General features: G+C 41.8%; 1 protein-coding gene across 1 annotated transcript in view; it reads left to right on the top strand.

Moving 5' to 3' along the window:
• Positions 1-2,349: 2,349 nt before the first annotated feature.
• LOC110508666 (potassium voltage-gated channel subfamily H member 2) overlaps positions 2,350-21,641 on the top strand; it is a 32,853-nt gene continuing 13,561 nt past the window's right edge. Inside the window, exon 1 of the mRNA XM_021589368.2 lies at positions 2,350-3,114. Coding sequence (XP_021445043.2) covers positions 2,998-3,114 — 117 coding nt within the window. The 5' untranslated portion in view covers positions 2,350-2,997. The remainder of the gene's footprint in view (positions 3,115-21,641) is intronic.

Here is a 21,641-nt window from a genome sequence, read left to right as displayed (position 1 = left end):
TTGGTGGAAGCACCATAGGCAGCCATTACAGCTGGGTATCATTTTGAATGAGATTCTACCAACTTGGCCAACTCTTAGGGCAACATATACCCATTGTTTTTATCAAAATTGCTCGAGCTCAGCGAATTTGGTTGGGAGTCACTGATGGAAAGCCAAATTCAAACCTTGTCTCTTGATTTTCATTTAGGATTGAGACTGGACCATTCAGGAACACTCAACACCTATTGGAAAACCATTCTGGTGTGTCTTTGGCATTAACATTTGTGTAATTGCACAGCTTGAAAATAAAACTGTATCCCAGGGTTAGGTATTCAGAAGACTGAAGCAGGGTTTCCTCTAACTTTTAATGGGGTTTGGTAATTTCATATTGATTTTCATCATGACAAACTCCCCAGTCCCTGCCGGTAACATGATGCTGCCACCACAATACTTGAAAAATAAAGAGGGTTTCACTCCCCTGGGCAAGGTCATAAATAACAAAGCTCCCAGTCACACTATCTGGAAGACAGTAGAGGCTGGATTGACGGGTGGTGACGCTGATGCAAGGTGAGCTCCTGGTTTATGGAAGGTCACACATGGTATGGGAATGTAATGAAGCATGGGCTCACCTTACACACCCACTGGATCTTCTTTCACTTTATCAACTGGATTGATTGTTTAATCCCAGCACTATACTTTCCAGCTGAGATTAATCTTAAATAAATGTCCCATAGACTGATTGCCATCTCAATACTTTGGCAAACTGCTGTTTTTAACACAAGTGAGTCAGAAAATCTATGCGAATTGGAGAGAAAAGATGCTGCAAAGTGATGTTGATTGATTATCTATTTGTTGATTATATATATATATATATATATATATATATATATATATATATATATATATTATATATATTCATGGAATAACAGCTGTCTGGAGTGTTTACGGACATATTCAATCTCTCCCTATCCCAGTCTCTCAGCCCAAGGAGGAAGACTTAAGGCGTCAGCATGCTTCAGTTCAGCTGGCGCCTCGCCAAACTCGGCTAGCCGAACGGAACGAATGTGCTGTGTACTCCCTTAAAAGACCTTCGCTTGAAGACCTTCGCCAGAAAAAGTGACAATATTACTGTTTGTCCATTTTGAGACACAGTAGCCAGTATACACTTCCTCAAAATACTCTGATTTAATCTACGATAACTAAAGAAATCTGTCATTTATTTTGACATTTTTGCCAAAGAGATCTTTGTCGCACAATATTACATCCAAGATGTTTGGTGCAGTATTTTTCAAGGAGAAAATGTGCATGAAAACAAGTAATCTCTCATTGAATCACAACAAAGACTTGATTGAAAAATCTCTACTGTTGACCAATCACCGACGGGGTGTAGATTTCGGCTCCGAACTTCGGCCTGCCTCCAGATTTTTTTTTGGTTGCCCGAACAGCCAAAAAAAACACCCCAAAGTCCAAAACTCACGAAAACTTCACAAAATGTAATCATAACATATGCACGAACTCTACCAAACTGTTTCGGCTGGGAAGCATGCGGATGCCTTCAGTGGTATGTAAAGGAAAGGTTCGGTTTTGTCAGCATCAATAAAAGATTTTATATAACATACAACATCCTATGCAAATCAGCTTAGAGACTGTTAACCACATGTTAGCAGCTGGAGGGTTAATGGGCCAGTGCAGTGAAAAGCTAGCTAAAAGATTAGATTGGTAGAGTAACTATGTGTGCTCAAGGTCATGCCTAAGTTAGCCAAGATGTTGCAAATAATATTGGTTTAGATACTGTTGAGAAGGTGAACCAATCTCCAGTCTACAGTCTCTGGTGTCTCTGAGGCAAAAATATTTTATAATATTTAACATACAACATCCTATGCAAATCAGCTTAGAGACTGTTAACCACATGTTAGCAGCTGGAGGGTTAATGGGCCAGTGCAGTGGAAAGCTAGCTACTAGGTATCAGAGGCAGAAGTATCACTGCTGTGGTTCAACCACAAGGCGATGCAAAATATCTTCAATTTTAAAACCCTAACACTGTTTACATTCATTTATTTTAAGCGCATTAACAAATGTAATGCAATATGTAGCTGGTGTGACTAAGGGGGAGATGGAGGGAAAGAAGGAGAGACGGGGGGTGGGGGGGGGGGGGGGGGGGGGAGAAGGTTTATGGAAGTCTGTGGGTGTTTATTTGGGGAAAGGGGAAATCAATCAAGTCCTGCAGCTGGCCTGGTGATGGACTGAAGAGGTGGAAATTAGGAGAGGGGAGGAGGAGGAGGAGACAGAGCCAGCTGCAATTACAGCTGATCCTGAGTGGTACAGCGCTTTTACAGAGGCGAGAAAAATAGGAGGGGAAAGAGAGAGAGGGAGAGGGAGAGAAAAAGACAAGAGGTTGGGGAGAGAGATGGAGGGAAGGGCGAGTGGACACCTCACAGATACAGCGAAGCAACTAAAAAGTAGAGCGAAGACTCTACTCCGAGAGTGAGAGAGAAAGGGAGAGCAAGGGAGAGCAAGGGAGAGCGAGGGAGAGAAAGAAAGAGGGAGAGCTCTCTGTCTCTGAACATGACATAATTGATACTCATACTGAACAAGGGAGAATAGGAGGCGGTAGAGTGAAAAGAGAATGGGAGAAGACCATGAAGATGATGAAGTGACAACAATTCTTATTAGGTGGAACCGCACCGGAGTACCTCTTCTCCTGGGGACGTGTCAGATCATTAAGACAAGGAACATTAGCAGGAGAAAAAAAGGGGACTTTGGTTCAAGACCTAAAGTGAAGTTGATGACAGGACAAATAACACAGATGGACCATTCACTTTGTTTATCTCTCTTTGGACTCAGATTGACGGAACCCTAAACAGCCCTGTGTGGATTCACAGCACAGAGAAGCACATAGCCTGTGAGTGTGAGCTCACCCAGGGGAGGGCACGGGGTTGTGAGATTGGGGAGATGAGTCTGGGAGGATAACAAGCAGCTGTGTGGAGGAAAGAGCGGGCAGAGGAGGGCAGATCCACCATGTCCCTCAGTGGAAGGGGCAGTATATCCCAGGACGGGGGGCCAGTGGCTAGCAACGAGCGCCGGAACACACGAGTGAAGAGGGCTGTCCGCATCTCCAGCATCGTTGCTCAGGAGGTGAGTAGCCGGACTCTGACCTGGCTGTGAGACTGCATGGGACCACGGGCACTATTGGGAGAGAACAAGGGCATTCAAATACATCCTAACTTTCAGTGGCTTTTCTATTTTAACATTTGGTCTGTCAGGGATGTTAGTGTTCAGTTAAACAGAGGCACATTAATTGCTGTTGAAGGGGTATCACAACTATTATTTTGCTATGTGCATCAGCCTATTTTATCTTTGTATTACCGTAATAGTGTATACTCTCTTATTCTACTGTACAGGGTGCTTGAACAGTTTATGTCATACTTAAGGCATATTCAAAGAAGATGCATATGGTTCCAGACAGTGTACATCAGTATAAAGCCTATTCAGTGTGCTTCAGTCTGTGGAGGTTAGATTCAATACAGACAGGTTGTGGTGTTCCTTGGTGTGTCTTACTGGAATTAAAAACATTTTGTGTTGGGGCCTCCCGAGTGGCACAGTGGTCTAAGACACTGCATCGCAGTGCTAGCTGTGCCACTAGAGATTCTGGGTTTGAGTCCAGGCTCTGTTGTAGCTGGCCGTGACCGGGAGACCCATGGGGTGGTGCACATTTGTCCCAGCGTCGTTCAGGTTAGGGGAGGGTTTGGCCGGTAGAAAAAACGTTTTTGATCCATGAGTATCTCTACTTGTGATAGGATTATTGGTCATAAGCTGTATTTACCTGTACAAATGCCAACAAACAGTTACCCAGGACTATACTACAGTGTGTGTGTGTGTGTGTGTGTGTGTGTGTGTGTGTGCCCATGCATGCATGTGTTTATGTGTTTGAGCAGGTACATAAGTACATTATTTGCTTGTTTGCATGCCTGTTTTATGTAATAGTATATTCTAATGTCATCAGTACATTAATATAGTAAGCTACATGGTCTGTTATTCTAACCCCAGTCTGTTACGCTAACCTCAGTTAGTGTTATGCTACATCCTGTTGTGACTACCATTCTCACTGTTAGTTTTTGATAAAAGCCACTCAACAAACAATGACAATCAACTTAAGGGGCTTGTTCTAAACGAGTAAGCATTTCAGTGTTAGTCTACACCAGTGGAGGCTGGTGGGAGGAGCTATAGGAGGACGGGCTCATTGTAATGGCTGGAATGGTATAAAAAGAATGGAGTCAATCATGTGGTTCTCATATGATTGACACCGTTCCATTCCAGCCATTACAATGAGCCTTTCCTCTTATAGCTCCTACCACCAGCCTCCACTGGTCTACACCTGTTGTTTACGAAGCATGTGACAAATAGAAATTGATTCGCATAATGGTTAATGTAGTTCCTCTCAGAGATGCCAGTGTCACTTGCGTAGCATACACCTTGCTCCCCTCAAAAAATGTAATTTTTATTTATTTATTTTGGGGGGGATTGGTCCCCCCATATAGCATATGAAAACATCAATAGCCATGAATTAAATGTTTAGAATTACAGAATATTAACTTCAAAACTACAAAATGTATCTCAGCCTCATGGCAAATATGTGTACATTTAAGGGAATTTTACAAGGGAAAATATTTATTTTGGGAACTATCAAAATACGTTTAATATTATGCCTGGAAATGAACTTGTCCAGAGCAAAGGATCCCAACTAAAACTCTAAAATAATAAATAAAATAAAAACGTTTTTTTTTTAAAGGGCAATAATGGATATTAACTGAAAAAGTATATTGGACATGCCGAGAGATGAGTTTCGGATTGATCTGCCATGTAGCAAGCTTCTGTCTATTTGAGCTGGTCAGTATGTGTAGGTAATCCTGTCTAACGCAGCTTTTTTTAAAAATATATTGCGTAGTAGAACTGCATAAGTATTGCTCTCCACTTTCTGGAGGGCCGAGTTTTGAAATCAGTGGAATTAGAGTATGATAGCTAAGGACACCTGTCTCCGGATTACATCTTCAAATGAAGGGCAACCATGGCATCCATGACAGAGAGGGAGAAGCGTCCATCCATATATAAAGGTAAGAGAGTCTAGCTAGCTACATTTTCCGATATTACACTTTTCTAATTTTGTCAAAAAGTAGCTAGCTTGCTAACTTTAGCTGGCTGGCTCACTAGCTAATGTTACGTGTATGATATGTGTAGTAATATTATTCGTATCTCAGAGCCATTTGCTTTGCTAGTTATAGCCTAATGTTAGCTAGCTAACATTGGACATGGTTGGTTAGCTAGCTGCAGATTCATGCAGGCTAGTAACATCATGAGTTGTGATTAAGGTTAATTGTTTAGCTAGCTAGCTACATGTCTTAACAAAAGACTCCACTATGCAAGTATTCATTTTGATAAAATGTTAATGATGTCACTGCGACAGCTGTTGATAGACGTAGCTGGTAAATTCGCTCTGGCTATCTACTCCGATTTCAGAACACTCTCGTCTGAGTGTGCCAGAGCGCAGAATAACTGACAAATTTACGATCGATATGGCCGATGTCAGTAAACGTTGGCAAAAAAATAAATTGTTGCCATCAGCACAATTGCAGTCACCAACGCCCTGGATTACATAAAAACAGCCTAACCAGCTTTGCTATGGCGAGTAAAATGGTCAGTGAGCTTTTCTCTCATTTGTGTCTGGAAGTAGCTAGCAAGCTAGCCAACGTTAGCCAGTTAGCTTGAGTGCTGACTGCTGTTAGGACAGAATGCTCAGATCAACCCTTAAAGAGATGGGTGGGGCTAAAGCTTAAGAGGGTGTGACCGATGCTGAATGGGTGTAGACAAAGAAGAGCTCTCCAATTGGTGTACCAAAACAAAAGGCCTTTTTCTTAAAAGTGAGGTTACAAGTTTATCAACTTTCAAAGCAGAATTACTTTCCCATTGTTCCTCAACTGTAGTGTATGATATACCATTTTCTAGCTCTGAGTCTCTACTTTTATCCAATGTAAAAAGAACCATTTAAAATGTTGCTGCATAAGACCGAATCGAACCGGTAGGTCACATATGGTTCTCTCTGCCCCATTAAAAAATGTAACAATTAAACAAGTTGGACCTTGCGGTGGGCCCTGCAAAACTGTGTGACCATCAGAGGATTAGGGGGAAGTTGCACCTGTATGCTTTTCTAGGGTAACTTTAGCCTTTTTCCACTAAATGGTTAAGGTTTGGATTGGGGGAGGGGAAGCTGATCCTAGATCTGTATCTAAGAGAAACTTCACCCTGGGGTGGACATGGGGTGGAATCTGATGTTGTAAACAGATAACTCATAGCACTACATCATGCTGGAATTGAGTCATGAGTCGGCGAGAGACAGTGTTTAGTTTAATCCTCGGCAAGTAATTAATCCATCCATAGTGTTAACAGAAACAAGACAAGCATTTCGCTGTAAAGCTTGGTGAATTGAAAATAAATCCAGCAATGGCTCACACAGGTGAATGTCCACCTACTGTCCAAAAAAAGAGAGAAATGGTTCTTATGAGACTAGTTGTAATAATGGTTCATCATAGTCATCTACGTACTTGGAGACACAGATGAGTTATAGTGTGGATAACCAAAGACTGCTACATAACCAAGTATATGTAGCACAGAGTGTACAGTAGGGGAGTTTCTCCGGTCAAGGAACCAACATACATCTTGGCAAAACAGTGCCCTTGAACACCATACTCAGTCAGTAAAGCATAACGCAACTCATGCCCAGGCAGCCAGGCAAACGGAATCCCATGTCCCAGGGGCCCTTGTGCAGGAAGATTTATTGCAGGCTGGATAAGTGGGCCTCCCCTGTGCTGTGCAGTGCAAAGCAGAGGTGCTCACTTGTTACTGTGACTAGAAGTTTCTACCACAAAAGGACATGTCCTACAATCTTAGAAAAAAGGTTTCCAAAGGGGATATTCGGCTGTACCCACAGGAGAACCCTTTTTAGTTAAAGGTATAACTATGTTGGGTTCAATGTAGAACCCTCTGTGGAAAGGGTTCTACATGGAACTCAAAAGGGTTCTTTCTACCTGTAACCAAAAATGGTTCTTCAAAGAGTTCTCCTATGAAGACAGCCGAAGAGCCCTTTTAGGTTCTAGATATCACCTTTTTATTTTAAGAGTGTATTTAAGAGAAATAGAGGTTTGGATGTCGAAAGTGTTGTCTCTTTTACAATACCTTGTTCATTGTCTAGTGTATGTCGGTGATACACTGCAAAAGTATGTCAATCCCCTGACACAGGGAATAATATAATTTTGTAAGTATATTGTCTTACAAACTGTAGGGGAGAACCGGGACGAAAGTAAAGTAACACTTTGTTTTTTTCCTAATTACTCAGAGATCAATAGAGAGACTCCATATTTTTTATATACAGTAACAGTCAAAAGTTTGTACACACCTACTCATTCAAGAGTTTTTCTTTATTTTTACTATTTTCTACATTGTAGAATAATAGGGAAGACATCAAAACTATAGTAACCAAAAAATGTTAAACAAATTCAAATATATTTTAGATTCTTCAAAGTAGCCAACCTTTCCCTTGATGACAGCTTTGCACGCTCTTGGCATTCTCTCAACCAGCTTCACCTGGAATGCTTTTCCAACAGTCTTGGAGTTCCCACATATGCTGAGCACTTGTTGGTTGCTTTTCCTTCACTCTGCGGTCGAACTCATCCCAAATCATCTCAATTGAGTTGATGTCGGGTGATTGTGGAGGCCAGGTCATCTGATGCAGCACTCCATCACTCTCCTTATTGGTCAAACAGCCCTTACACAGCATGGAGGTGTGTTGGTTTATTGTCCTGTTGAAAAAACGAATTATAGTCCCACTAAGAGCAAACCAGATGTGGGATGGCGTATCGCTGTAGAATGCTGTGGTAGCCATGCTGGTTAAGTGTGCCTTGAATTCTAAATAGAATCACTGACAGTGTCACCAGCAAAGCACCATCACACCTCCCCCTCCATGCTTCATGGTGGGAACCACACATGCAGGGATCATCTGTTCACCTACACTCTTACAAAGACACGGCGGTTGGAACCAAAAATCTCAAATTTGGACTTATCAGACCAAAGGACAGATTTCCACCAGTCTAATGTCCATTGCTTGTATTTCTTGGCCCAAGCAAGTCTCTTCTTCTTATTGGTTTCCTTTAATAGTGGTTTCTTTTCAGCAATTCGACCATGAAGGCCTAATTCACACAGTCTCCTCTGAACAGTTGATGTTGAAATGTGTCTGTTACTTGAACTCTGTGAAGTATTTATTTGGGCTGCAATCTGAGGTGCAATTAACTCTAATGAACTTATCTTCTGCAGCAGAGGTAACTAACTCTCTGTCTTCCTTTCCTGTGGAGGTCCTCATGAGTGCCAGTTTCATCATAGCGCTTGATGGTTTTTGCGACGGCCCTTGAAGAAACTTTCAAAGTTCGTGAAATGTTCCGTATTGACTGACCATGTCTTAAAGTAAGGATGGACTGTAATTTCTCTTTGCTTATTTGAGCTGTTCCTGCCATAATATGGACTTCGTCTTCTACCAAATAGGGCTATCTTCTGTATACCAGCCCTACCTTGTTACAGCACAACTGATTGTCTCAAACGCATTAAGAAGTAAAGAAATTCCACAAATGAACTTTTAACAAGGCACACCTGTTAATTGAAATGCATTCCAGGTGACTTCCTCCTGAGGCTGGTCGAGAGAATGCCAAGAGTGTGCAAAGCTGTCATCAAGGCAAAGGGTGGCTACTTTGAAGAATCTCAAATATAAAGTATATGTATATTTGTTTAACACTTCTTTGGTTACTACATGATTCCATATGTGTTATTTCATAGTTTTGTTGTCTTCACTATAATTCTACAACGTAGGTGTGTCCAAACTTTTGACTGGTACTGTATATATGTCCTTTTCCATTAGTAACTGTAATTTCATTTATAGGGTAAATGAGTTGAAATGAAAGTGGAATTTCACCCTGGCTCTGCCATGGCATATAATTATTACTAAATTAGCATTACTTTTTTGTCATAAACATAACAATTATCCAAACCACAAGCTAGAACTAGCACATTTTCAATTCACTGGTAGAATTGGGAAGTTTTCGACTTTCTCTGTGTATTCCTCTGCTCATAGTGAACCACAAAGTCCAACATTCATAGCGAATGCAGATACGGTCCGCTAAAGTAAATGATGGCAACGTGGATGATGTCAACGTGGATGATGGCATTGTGTACTTTGAGCGAACAACACACAGCAATCAATACAATTAGTGGGGTGGTTAAATTGTGTATTTTGTTGTAGATAGTACCAAGATGTCCTACCAAGCTGACAGCTAATATTTACAGTAAGCATGGCATAAACATGAATTAGGTAGTGTTTGTATGGTTTGTGTTATGGTGTTAGAGGTAGCCACAGAGTACCTTCCTTCCAGACCATGTAATCAATTTAATCTACCCCTCTTCTCTTTGTAAAACTCAGGTTATCTGGAGTCATTCCAGTGACAGTGCCCTGCTGAAAAATACCCCAAAGCGGCGGCATTTTGGGTACACGAGCATGAGGGAGGGGAAACCTTGTGGTTATGAAGCACAACAAGATTGTGGGACAGAAACCACCAAGGGACACTGAAAGGTATAAAATCAAGACTACAACAGTAATGACACAATCACCTCATTCCTCTCTCTGCTGATTCTAAAAACACAATACAGACATGTCTACAAAAATCCCCTGCAAAGGTCTGCTATTGACAAGAATGATCTGTCAGTCAATGGGCTGGGGGAGGTTTACAGACAGTACTTTGAGATGAGGAAGGGGATTTTGGTAGTGCAGGGTTGTGCTTAGACAGTAAATGTATTGTTGTGTATGACAACAATTGAGAGATGCCATTTCTCCTCAATCTACCATACACGACAATTCATACAGTGTAAAAACTGCCCTGCTAACTATGTTGACTGATCTTTCCTCTCAAAATCAGCACCTATTGTCCCATTCAGTTGACACCTTTACCAACAAAGGCGTGTTGCCCTACGTTCCTTCCACAAAACATGTCAAATGCTAACACCACAACCATGTCTTTCCAGGAAATGTGCAAAACCAGCAAATGTTCTGCAACAGTTGGTGATTAAGATGCCATACACCACTTTCCGCAGAACCTTACCCAGCTGGCCGTTCAGACAGGACAAGACCATTCGCCATAAGCACAGAGAGTCTCAGCTTCCCCAGCCCACCATGCCAAACACAATTGCCAGTGTACTGAAGCAGAATAAAGCCCAATTCTGATCTTTTTTTTCACTATTTGGTCTTTTGACCAATCAGATCAGTTCTGAAAAAGATCTGATGTGATTAAGACCAATTGGTGCAATAAAGATCAGAATTGGTCTGCCTGTGTAAACACAGCCAATGTGGCTCAGCATAAGACCATGGGTCTCCAACCCTGTTCCTGTAGAGCTACCCTCCTGTAGGTTTTCGCTCCAACCCCAGTTGTAACCAACCTGGTTCAGCTTATCAACTTATCAACTTACAGGAAGGTAGCTCTCCAGGAACAAAGTTGGAGAGCCCTGATGTAGAACCACTATAAAATAAATATGGATATTTTCTATCAATCTTTGAAATTTGTCTGCCTTTATGGATTCACAGAAGATATTTATTAGCTGTACAGATGCTAAACTTTCCGATATCCAAAGAATATTTGTCAACATCTAAAATACAGGGAGTTAACACTGTTTAATGTTAACTGACGACATCTTGTCTATTTCAAGTCTTCTCTCATTGATCGAGAAAGGTGGGTGTCCACCACAAAGTGCTGCATGTCATGATAACATAACTGTCTAGATCAATGGGAGAAGACTTGAAATAGACAAGATGGAGGCAAAAATACATACACATTTGTTGGATTACTTCATGGGGCTCATGAGTCAACTGCTTGAAATCCAGCATAATGTCGAACCCCTCGAGAGGGATACAGTTCACGGGATACAGTTCTGCTACAATGACACATGCAGGCAAAGTAATTCTGTTTCTGTATCTAGAAATAACTCCAGGAAGGCACCACACGGTATTGTCCAAGACAAAAAAAAATATTGAACTGTGCCAGCATAACATGAACATTAGGGTAGACTAGTTGAACATACATACATGTGGACAGGCACAGATATTACAACAATATCTAGCCTAATAATAGAAAGAAATATGGCATAACCCTCAACCTTTGCACAGTGACCAGACTGTACAAACGAGCCTAGGTAGGTAGGCAGACAGTGTCTATCTACAGCCATGTCTATCAGGCACGCTTAGGCAAATATTTGTAGTAAAACCAGCTTCAATTTTTGAGATTTGCAACAGTACATTTTTGTATTATTGTTTCTCCTCAAATGTTTGCTAGTAGACCTAGATAAGTTAGCTGGCTTGCTGGATATAAAATAATTGTTCTTTACATCTGTTTGGAATCCTATCTTGCATTATGCCTAGAATTTTGTGAAATGAAAATGCATCCACGGTCATGATCATAACCAATGTCAATCCTCATCAATCATGTTACACAGCTAGCTAGTAAAATGATTTACCGTTGCTGACATTACACATGTTTGCTAACAAGTTACAAATGTGAAGCGAGGTGCATAAGTTAGCAGTTGCGAGGCTAACTAGCCAGCCAACTCCAGTCATGCTAACGTTTGGTGGTAAACCTAGCTTTAGGTGACTGGTTGTAACCTTGTAGCTTGCCATATCTATGACTAAAAATAAAAGAGGTTTTACAATTGAGATACAAAAAGATCTCTGATTGTAAAACCTTTTCTATTTTTAGTCATAGATATGGCTACCAGTAGTTGTTTAGCTAACTTAGCTAGCGACCTAGCTAGGTAAGCAAACAGAACCATTATTTGATTTCCTCCCACTGTAACACAGTTTATGTTAGCCAGAAATACACAATATGGGTTTCAGTAGATAGCTAGCTAGGTGGCTTGCAGGAAAAATAACTTACTTAGCTAGGCACTGTAATGTTCATCTAACCTCTTGGTGCTTGCATTGTCTGTGCACTTCTAACATTAGCTAAATCCAACTCTTTGTTTCGAATCCTCTTCAGTCATTTCCAGTTGAAAAATATATGGTTAAATGTCACCATGTAATTAATAGAACATTCTTCATCGTCAAATTTTTGTTGATGAGAGGAATCACTTGAAGCCATTGCTTCTGGTCAGTACTTTCAGTTTTGCCAAAAGGCAAGTTTACTTGTATATTTAGCAACGAATCTGCCGATAGGAACATTGCTGAAAGACATCCAATGGTGCTATCGAACAAGTACAACCATATCTTCACGCACAAAGATGTATAGTGCAATCAGTATAACATACAATCTTCACGAAATGCCACAAAGCAGATTGATTTATTTTTAGATCTTGCACCCCCTTATCAATACACCGGAAGCCATCACAGAGTGTATCATTCACCGCCCGAAACCCAAACCTGCCTTCCTCCTGGTTAATTATGTGTGAAACACATCTCACTGTCCTAGGAATACATTGGACTCCCCAGGGTGAACTTCCCCTTTAAATAGACAGAGAACAGAACTACCATAACTTTACTTTTGTTAGTACAGGCGAGGCGGGAGTAACAGCTGGGGAGAAGTGTACAAAATCTGTCTTATTTCCATGTTTCTGGTTTGTAATGGTCGTTACTTTCAACAAATGTACGATCAAGTTTGTGTCGATTTCTGTTGATAACTCGTCAAAACATGGTTGACATGGGCTGTTTCTTTTGCAGGGAGGTTGTCCTCCACATTAGGAACTTGCTGACTTCATTACGTAATTCTAGTTTCTGTGTTATCTGAGAAAATGGGCGTGTTACTTTCACCCCATGTTGCTTTCGGCCCGGCTCTCCCCTAGTTAATGAGCAGTCTTATATTGTCTCTGTATTTCTCTGATGTTTCAGTTGGTGTCCAACATTGGTCCATATCAGAAACTTAGAGTGCAGATATTTAACTTTTATAGAACAGACTAAAATAACACCTCAGTCTGCCACATCTGTCACTCAAAAATCTGCTGACGCCAGAGTGGCTAAATATGACTTTTTGTATTACTGTTATTGTTCACAATACTGCTGAATAAAACCAGACCACTACTACCTCACTTTGGTCCTAATGATATGGCACATCGTAAAGGAGAATGGGAGAAGATGTTTTCACAAGGGTAGCACAGTTCACGAGAACCCAAGTCAGGTTTTTGTTGAAATAGAATGTTGAAGTAGAATATCAGTGGTCATCTGTATTAGGGTGCATCCCAAATGTCAACCTACTCATTTAGGACACTAATGTGCACCCAGGGCCCATAAGGCTGTGGTCAAAAGTAGTGTACTATATAGAGAATAGGATTGCCATTTGGGACACAGACTTTGGATGCACATTAGGTCATGCATTGTTACAGCTGGGTGGACTAATCTAGAGTGTTGATTAGGTTAGAGGCTGATGAAGGCCCCATCCCTCTTGCTATTGGACGGCTTCTAAGGACTCTGAACTACTTCAAGGGGAGAGTCAGGGTTTGAGTCAGGAGATGCTGAAGGACTCAGGGTGGATTTAGGACAGAGAGTGGAGGTGTCAGGGATCCTATTGGCTGGTGGTTCCATTTTCGGAAGCATCAGTCAGAATGACAAATCTGGGGCGGAATAAACAGAGAAAAAAAAAATCATCAAAATCTAGAAAGAGCACTGGAGAGGTATAGCAAGATGCAGTCTGAACTGAAGAAGTTCGTTTTCAGTTTGCCATTGAGGACAGGAAATTAGATACGGAAAACCTATCCACTTTTTACTCAATTGTGAAGTGAGCAAACAAACATATGAGAAGAGGAGACTCAAGTTTCAAGTTTTATTAGTCATACAGTATGTATGGGGTACATGGTATACAGTGCATTCAGAAAGTATTCAGACCCCTTGACTTTTTATGCATTTTATTATGTTACAGCCTTATTCTAAAATAGTAAACCCCATAATGACAAAGTAAAAACAGGTTTTTAGATATGTTAGCAAATTTATAAAAATAAAACACTGAAATATTACATTTACATAAGTATTCAGACCCTTTACTCAATACTTTGCTGAAACACCTCTGGCAGCGATTACAGCCTCGAGTCTTCTTGGGGATGACGCTACAAGCCTGGCACACCTGTATTTGGGGAGTTTTTCCCATTCTTCTCTGCAGATCCTCTCAAGCTCTGTCAGGTTGGATGGGGAGCGTCGCTGCACAGCTATTTTCAGGTCTCTCCAGAGATGTTCGATCAGGTCTAGGCTCTGGCTGGGCCACTCAAGGACATTCAGAGACTTGTCCAGAAGCCACTCCTTCATTGTCTTGGCTGTGTGCTCAGGGTCATTGTCCTGTTGGAAGGTGAACTGTCGCCCCAGTCTGATGTCCTGAGTGCTCTGGAACAGGTTTTCATCAAGGATCTCTCTTTACTTTGCTTCGTTCATCTTTCCCTCAATCCTGACTAGTCTCCCAGTCCCTGCCGCTGAAAAACATCCCCACAGCATTATGCTGCCATCACCATGCTTCACCGTAGGTGTAGTGTCTTAGCTCTTATTACTTATTTATATAATAAGAAAGACTGAATACAAGAAATTGAACTGGAGCTTCACATTTACTAAAACGAGTTAGTACCAGAATAACATAGAACAACACTGCGCATGACCAAGGGTGCTCCATTCTTACAGGGGACATCAGTATTTAACCGAACATAACAGTAGGGATGGTATTGAGCGGTGCCAGGTTTCCTCCAGACATGACGCTTGGCATTCAGGCCAAAGAGTTCAATCTTGGTTTCATCAAATCAAATTGTATTAGTCACATGCGCCAAATACAACAGGTGTAGACCTTACAGTGCTTACTTACGAGCCCCTAACCAACAATGCAGTTTAAAAAAATACAGATAAGAGATAAAAGTAAGTAATTAGAAAGCAGCAGTGAAATAACAACAGCGAGACTATATACGAGGGGTACCAATACAGAGTCAATGTGTGGGGGCAACGGTTATTTGAGGTAGTATGTACATGTAGGTAGAGACCAGAGAATCTTGTTTCTCATGGTCTGAGAGTCCTTTAGGTGCCTTTTGGCAAACTCCAAGCGGGCTGTCATGTGCCTTTTACTGAGAAGTGGCTTCCGCCTGGCCACTCTACCATAAAGGCCTGATTGGTGGAGTGTTGCAGAGATGGTTGTCCTTCTGGAAGGTTCTCCCATTTCCACAGAAACTCTGGAGCTCTGTCAGAGTGACCATCTGGTTCTTTGTCATCTACCTGACCAAGGCCCTTCTCCCCCGATGGTTCAGTTTGTCCTGCGGCAAGCTCTAGGAAGAGTCGTGGTGGTTCCAAACGTCTTCCATTTAAGAATGATGGAGGCCACTGTGTTCTTGGGGACCTTCAATTCTGCAGAAATGTTTTGGTACCTTTCCCCAGATCTGTGCCTCGACACCATTCTGTATTTGAGCTCTATGGACAATTCCTTCAACCTCATGGCTTGGTTTTCGCTCTGACATATTTATGTAAATAAGGTATTTTGTTTTTTATAAATTTGCAAACATAGCTAAAAACCTGTTTTCACTCTGTGTGTAGATTGATGAGGAAAACATTTTACTTAATCCAATTTAGTATAAGGCTGTAACGTAACAATGTGGAAAAACTCGCAATCTATACCCTGCATGCTCTTTATTTCTTGCTCTCCTTCTCTCGGAGGCAGAAGCAGTCATAGCATTGCCACTCTGCTTCAAACCACAACGAAACCTAAAGTTAGAAACACATATGTGCACTTACTTGACATCCTGTAGCCTAATAAAGAATCAATTGTCCCAGTTCCAATGCATTTAGCACATTTCCCAATTGCAGAGTTCCCTGGAGGACCCCAGGAGCTTTTGTTCTCCTTAGAATACACTTTGGAATATATTTGAAAAGATGCAAGAGGAGGGAGAGCTGAGTTCACCTGTGATGGAGGCCGTGTGATGAGGGCGACAGGGAAAGCCCTACGGACTACGATAGGGGGACACTGGAGTGAAACATATAACTGATCAACTAAGACTTGTTTTATGGAAAATCTGTGGATGGAGCTTTTCCTCACAATAACAATTGACATTGATGTGGAGATGTGTCAATAGGTGTCAATGCGCATCATGTTGATGACCTAGATATTTCAATATGATCCAGTAATTCACAGTACCAGTCATGAAAGGATATGATTGAAGTGCCAGTTGTGTGAAGTTGTTTATGGTAATCCTAGCATAGATACAGGAATAGAAACATAAATTAAACATGGTCTTACTTACCAACTGGGATGTCGATAGCAAGACATTTAGTGCTGCTGTTATGTGTATTTCTGTGGGTGAGGAAAATTGTATGTTCTGTGTTCAGCCCAAAATGTAATTTTGTATGATTGCTATCTATTTGCTGCCTTTTCCGGATCTGCTGTCATTTCTCATTCTGACTGGTATGTAATGAGCAGGATAAATATTCAAATATAACATCAGTTAATCATGTTTCTGGCTTTTAGAGTCTTTATGTTGTATATGTATATTGTGTGAAGCAGTCTGTAGGGCTACAGTGGATGTTAAAGCCCCAATTCAATATTTTTAATTGTATTTTTAAAAGCATCACTGTATGCCTAATTCAGTAAATCACTCTGTGTGTTTATTTCGTGAAAATGATATATTTGTAATCATTTATTTCCCTGTGCCTCCTTTACATTGGTATACTCAGTGTGTGTATACTGTATATATACACTACATGACCAAAAGTATGTGAACACCTGCTCTTCGAACATCTCATTCCAAAATCATGGGCATGAAGAGTTGGTTCCCCCCCTTTGCTGCTATAATAGCCTGCACTCATCCAAAAAGTGTTCAATGGGGTTGAGGTCTGGGCTTTGTGCGGTCCAGTCAAGTTCTTACACACAGATCTTGACAAACCATTTCTGTATGGACCTCGCTTTGTGCACAGGGTAATTGTCATGCTGAAACAGGAAAGAGCCTTCCCCAAACTGTTGCCACAAATTAGCTAGCTAAGTAGATCTGACATCAAAATTAACTAACTAGCTAGCGAGCATAGACTAACAACGCTACCTGCTCTCATAAGAGATCTGCAATTGATACTAACGTCAATCTATTAGCCATATAATGAATTATATTCTGAAATGTAATCTTTGAATCAGTACACCATACACACGATTTCTAGCCAGTGACAGCCTCCTAGCTAAAACTGACGCGCCCCTACCAAAACGTCAAAACCTACCTAGCTAGCATTAGCATGAAGCAATAGATTTGTGCTACATGTTCCCATAAGAGACGATCAGCAGTTTTTACTAGCTTCAATCTATTATACCTATAATTAATATAATCCTTGTAGTTATATTCTGACATTCAATGGGTTATTTGAATCCGTAACCTTACACCACACACACGATCTCTAGCCAGCTGACGGTCAGTTGGACGTACACCCCATACTGAATTGTCAAAAGCAACGCACACTCGTTTTCCGGATGAGCACACACACAGCATTGCTAGCTCATTAATAATTAATCTACTCACATTTTCAGGGTTTCTGTTTTTCTTTTATATTCCAATATTGCGTGACTGTCCTGGTCAGGAAAGTTAAAATCCCAAATTGTATCCATCACCTTTGTTGGTGGCATATGTAATTAGTACAACATGTTTCTTTGACATGTCAAACGTGAGCTCAATGTGTCTGCTTCGGTGCCATCATTACATGAATGCGGAAAAAACTGTTTTGCATGACTTCCACCAATCCCTGTGGCCTAGATGATTAGTATCAATGCGGATCAAAGTTGCCATGTGAGGGTGTATTAGGACAGTACAACCACATCAATACTAGGTTTTATTCCTGTCAATGTCCATCCATGCAATTTTTTTGTATTTGTAAATAGAAATGAAAATGTAAGAGCCTTTTTGAGAGCAGGTATAAAATTAATAGATAAACTGAGTTATGACAGTGAAAATTATTAAGATAATGTTTGCACAAGATAAAATCAACATAGATTATATCCTATATTATAGAATAACTGAAAAGGATTATGATCATATGTTTGAACACCAGAAAATCTCAGTATTAATTTTTATCAACCTTTACAGAATAGAATCATTAGGATGCATGTCCCTGATTATTTGCTCTATTTATTTCAGTTGAGTTTGAGGGCCACATTCCAACAAAGATCCCTGATCTACCCCCTTTAACTGAAGTCAGTGTCAACACTATCTGAAGAGAACCAGTGGGTGGTCTCTGACTCCTTAGAAATCAGTCTATCAGATGAGAAATCAAGTGCCAATGATGATGATGATGATGAAGATTATCATCCACCTTCAGAGTTGGATGTTCCAGCACAAGTGGCAACTGAGGCCGTGGACACAACTCCAGAACACCTATCAAACAAGAAATCCAAGATTCCACCAATGGGTAAGCCATGTGGTCCCAAATGCAAGAGGCAATGTACTCAGAATATTTCAGAGGTTAGGCGAAAGGAAATATGGGAAAAGTATTGGGAGATGAAGAAGAGGACATGGATCTTCCACATGGTGGCACAGCAATCTAAGAAAAATGTCACTGTTGGTGCTGACAGTCGACCCAGCAGACCGTTTCAGTACCATCTTCCAAACCAGAGCGGTTCTGCACAACACGTGTGCAAAGTGTTTTTTCTGACAACATTGGGCTACCACCCCAAAAATGACAGGTTGATTGTCACAATGATGGGCAAGTCAATCACAACCAAACTGATTCCACCAAAGGATCAGAGGGGAAAGAAAGTTTCAGCGAGCAAATTGAACATGAATCCAATCCTTCCATTCCCAAATCAGCCACTACAGATGAGAGCATGCCCCCCATCGCCTCTACCTCCCTAGTGACGTCAGTATTCGGTTCATGCATAATGACTACAAGGAGAAGAACAAAGATGCCAGCTGCGGTTATGAAACCTATCACAAGGCGGTAAAGGGAAGGAACATCAGCTTTGTGAAGCTTGGAGAGGAGGAGTGCGAGCTCTGTTTGGTGCAGGGTTATCATCTGAAGATGGAGCACAGGGAACCCAAGCCTGCCAAGACAACAGCCATGCAGCACCTGAATTCACCATCAGCAACCTCGACTGCATGCAATGTAGAAAATATGAGGAACATAAGAAGTCTGCAGGGCAGAGCAGAAGCCATTACCAGGCTGATTCACAGAAAGATTGGCCTGAGGACTGGTCTGTGAGGAGTGTTGATATGCAAAAAGTCATCATGCTCCCTCACATGCCAGGTGTGAAAACAGCATTTTTCACAAGAAGAATTGTTCCCTATCACAAGACATTCGCCACCATTGGAAAGAAGTCTCAAAAGAAGACGAAAACAATCTCAGTGGTATGGCATGAAGGAACAGCTGGTCGGAAGGCAGAGGAGATTACTTAATCTTACGTAATAGCACTGGAGAATGAGAGAGATGTCAAGCATGCAGTGTATTGGGTGGATAACTGCACTTCTCAAAACAAAAACTGGTACCTCCTAACATCACTGGTGAGCGTTGTCAATGCTGACTCAACTTTGATGGAGGACATCACCTTCATGTTCTTCGAGCCAGGACACACCTTCATGAGTGCAGACAGTTTCCACCATGGCGTGGAACAGGAAATGAAAGCTCGACCTGGAGGTGTGGTGTACGACTTCGGGGACTTCCTCCATGTGGTCACTACTTCCAATGCAGGCAAGGTGGAGGTGGTCGGAATGAAAAAGGAAAACATCCTGGCATGGAAAGCTGGCCATTCCATCGTCAAGCTGAAGAAGGCAGCAGCACCAAAGCTGGCAGAGATGGCTGAGATCCAGTTGAGGCGTGGATCCAGGAGCCTCTTCTACAAAGTCTCCCATGAAGAAAAGGACTTCACAGAGCTTGACTTCCTCATGAAGAAAGTCACTCTAGAGACACCCTCGACACTACGTACACAGGATAGAGGGATAGAAGAGTTCAAGAAGATGGACATAATCACCAAGCTGTGTCCTCTGATTTTTATTTTTTTATTTCACCTTTATTTAACCAGGTAGGCTAGTTGAGAACAAGTTCTCATTTGCAACTGCGACCTGGCCAAGATAAAGCATAGCAGTATGAGCAGACAACACAGAGTTACACATGGAGTAAACAATTAACAAGTCAATAACACAGTAGAAAACAAAGGGGGAGTCTATATACAATGTGTGCAAAAGGCATGAGGTAGGCGAATAATTACAATTTTGCAGATTAACACTGGAGTGATAAATGATCAGATGGTCATGTACAGGTAGAGATATTGGTGTGCAAAAGAGCAGAAAAGTAAATAAATAAAAACAGTATGGGGATGAGGTAGGTGAAAATGGGTGGGCTATTTACCAATAGACTATGTACAGCTGCAGCGATCGGTTAGCTGCTCAGATAGCTGATGTTTGAAGTTGGTGAGGGAGATAAAAGTCTCCAACTTCAGCGATTTTTGCAATTCGTTCCAGTCACAGGCAGCAGAGTACTGGAACGAAAGGCGGCCAAATGAGGTGTTGGCTTTAGGGATGATCAGTGAGATACACCTGCTGGAGCGCGTGCTACGGATGGGTGTTGCCATCGTGACCAGTGAGCTGAGATAAGGTGGAGCTTTACCTAGCATGGACTTGTAGATGACCTGGAGCCAGTGGGTCTGGCGACGAATATGTAGCGAGGGCCAGCCGACTAGAGCATACAAGTCGCAGTGGTGGGTGGTATAAGGTGCTTTAGTGACAAAACGGATGGCACTGTGATAGACTGCATCCAGTTTGCTGAGTAGAGTGTTGGAAGCCATTTTGTAGATGACATCGCCGAAGTCGAGGATCGGTAGGATAGTCAGTTTTACTAGGGTAAGCTTGGCGGCGTGAGTGAAGGAGGCTTTGTTGCGGAATAGAAAGCCGACTCTTGATTTAATTTTCGATTGGAGATGTTTGATATGAGTCTGGAAGGAGAGTTTGCAGTCTAGCCAGACACCTAGGTACTTATAGATGTCCACATATTCTAGGTCGGAACCATCCAGGGTGGTGATGCTAGGCGGGCATGCGGGTGCAGGCAGCGATCGGTTGAAAAGCATGCATTTGGTTTTACTAGCGTTTAAGAGCAGTCGGAGGCCACGGAAGGAGTGTTGTATGGCATTGAAGGTTGTTTGGAGGTTAGATAGCACAGTGTCCAATGACGGGCCGAAAGTATATAGAATGGTGTCGTCTGCGTAGAGGTGGATCATGGAATCGCCCGCAGCAAGAGCAACATCATTGATGTATACAGAGAAAAGAGTCGGCCCGAGAATTGAACCCTGTGGCACCCCCATAGAGACTGCCAGAGGACCGGACAGCATGCCCTCCGATTTGACACACTGAACTCTGTCTGCAAAGTAATTGGTGAACCAGGCAAGGCAGTCATCCGAAAAACCGAGGCTACTGAGTCTGCCGATAAGAATATGGTGATTGACAGAGTCGAAAGCCTTGGCAAGGTCGATGAAGACGGCTGCACAGTACTGTCTTTTATCGATGGCGGTTATGATATCGTTTAGTACCTTGAGTGTGGCTGAGGTGCACCCGTGACCGGCTCGGAAACCAGATTGCACAGCGGAGAAGGTACAGTGGGATTCGAGATGGTCAGTGACCTG

The sequence above is a fragment of the Oncorhynchus mykiss genome, chromosome 28 (genome assembly GCF_013265735.2).
Source record: "Oncorhynchus mykiss isolate Arlee chromosome 28, USDA_OmykA_1.1, whole genome shotgun sequence".
In the NCBI taxonomy this organism is placed as follows: Eukaryota; Metazoa; Chordata; class Actinopteri; order Salmoniformes; family Salmonidae; genus Oncorhynchus; species Oncorhynchus mykiss.
The sequence above is the reverse complement of the archived record's forward strand: the minus strand, read 5'-3'. Positions and strand labels throughout refer to the sequence as shown.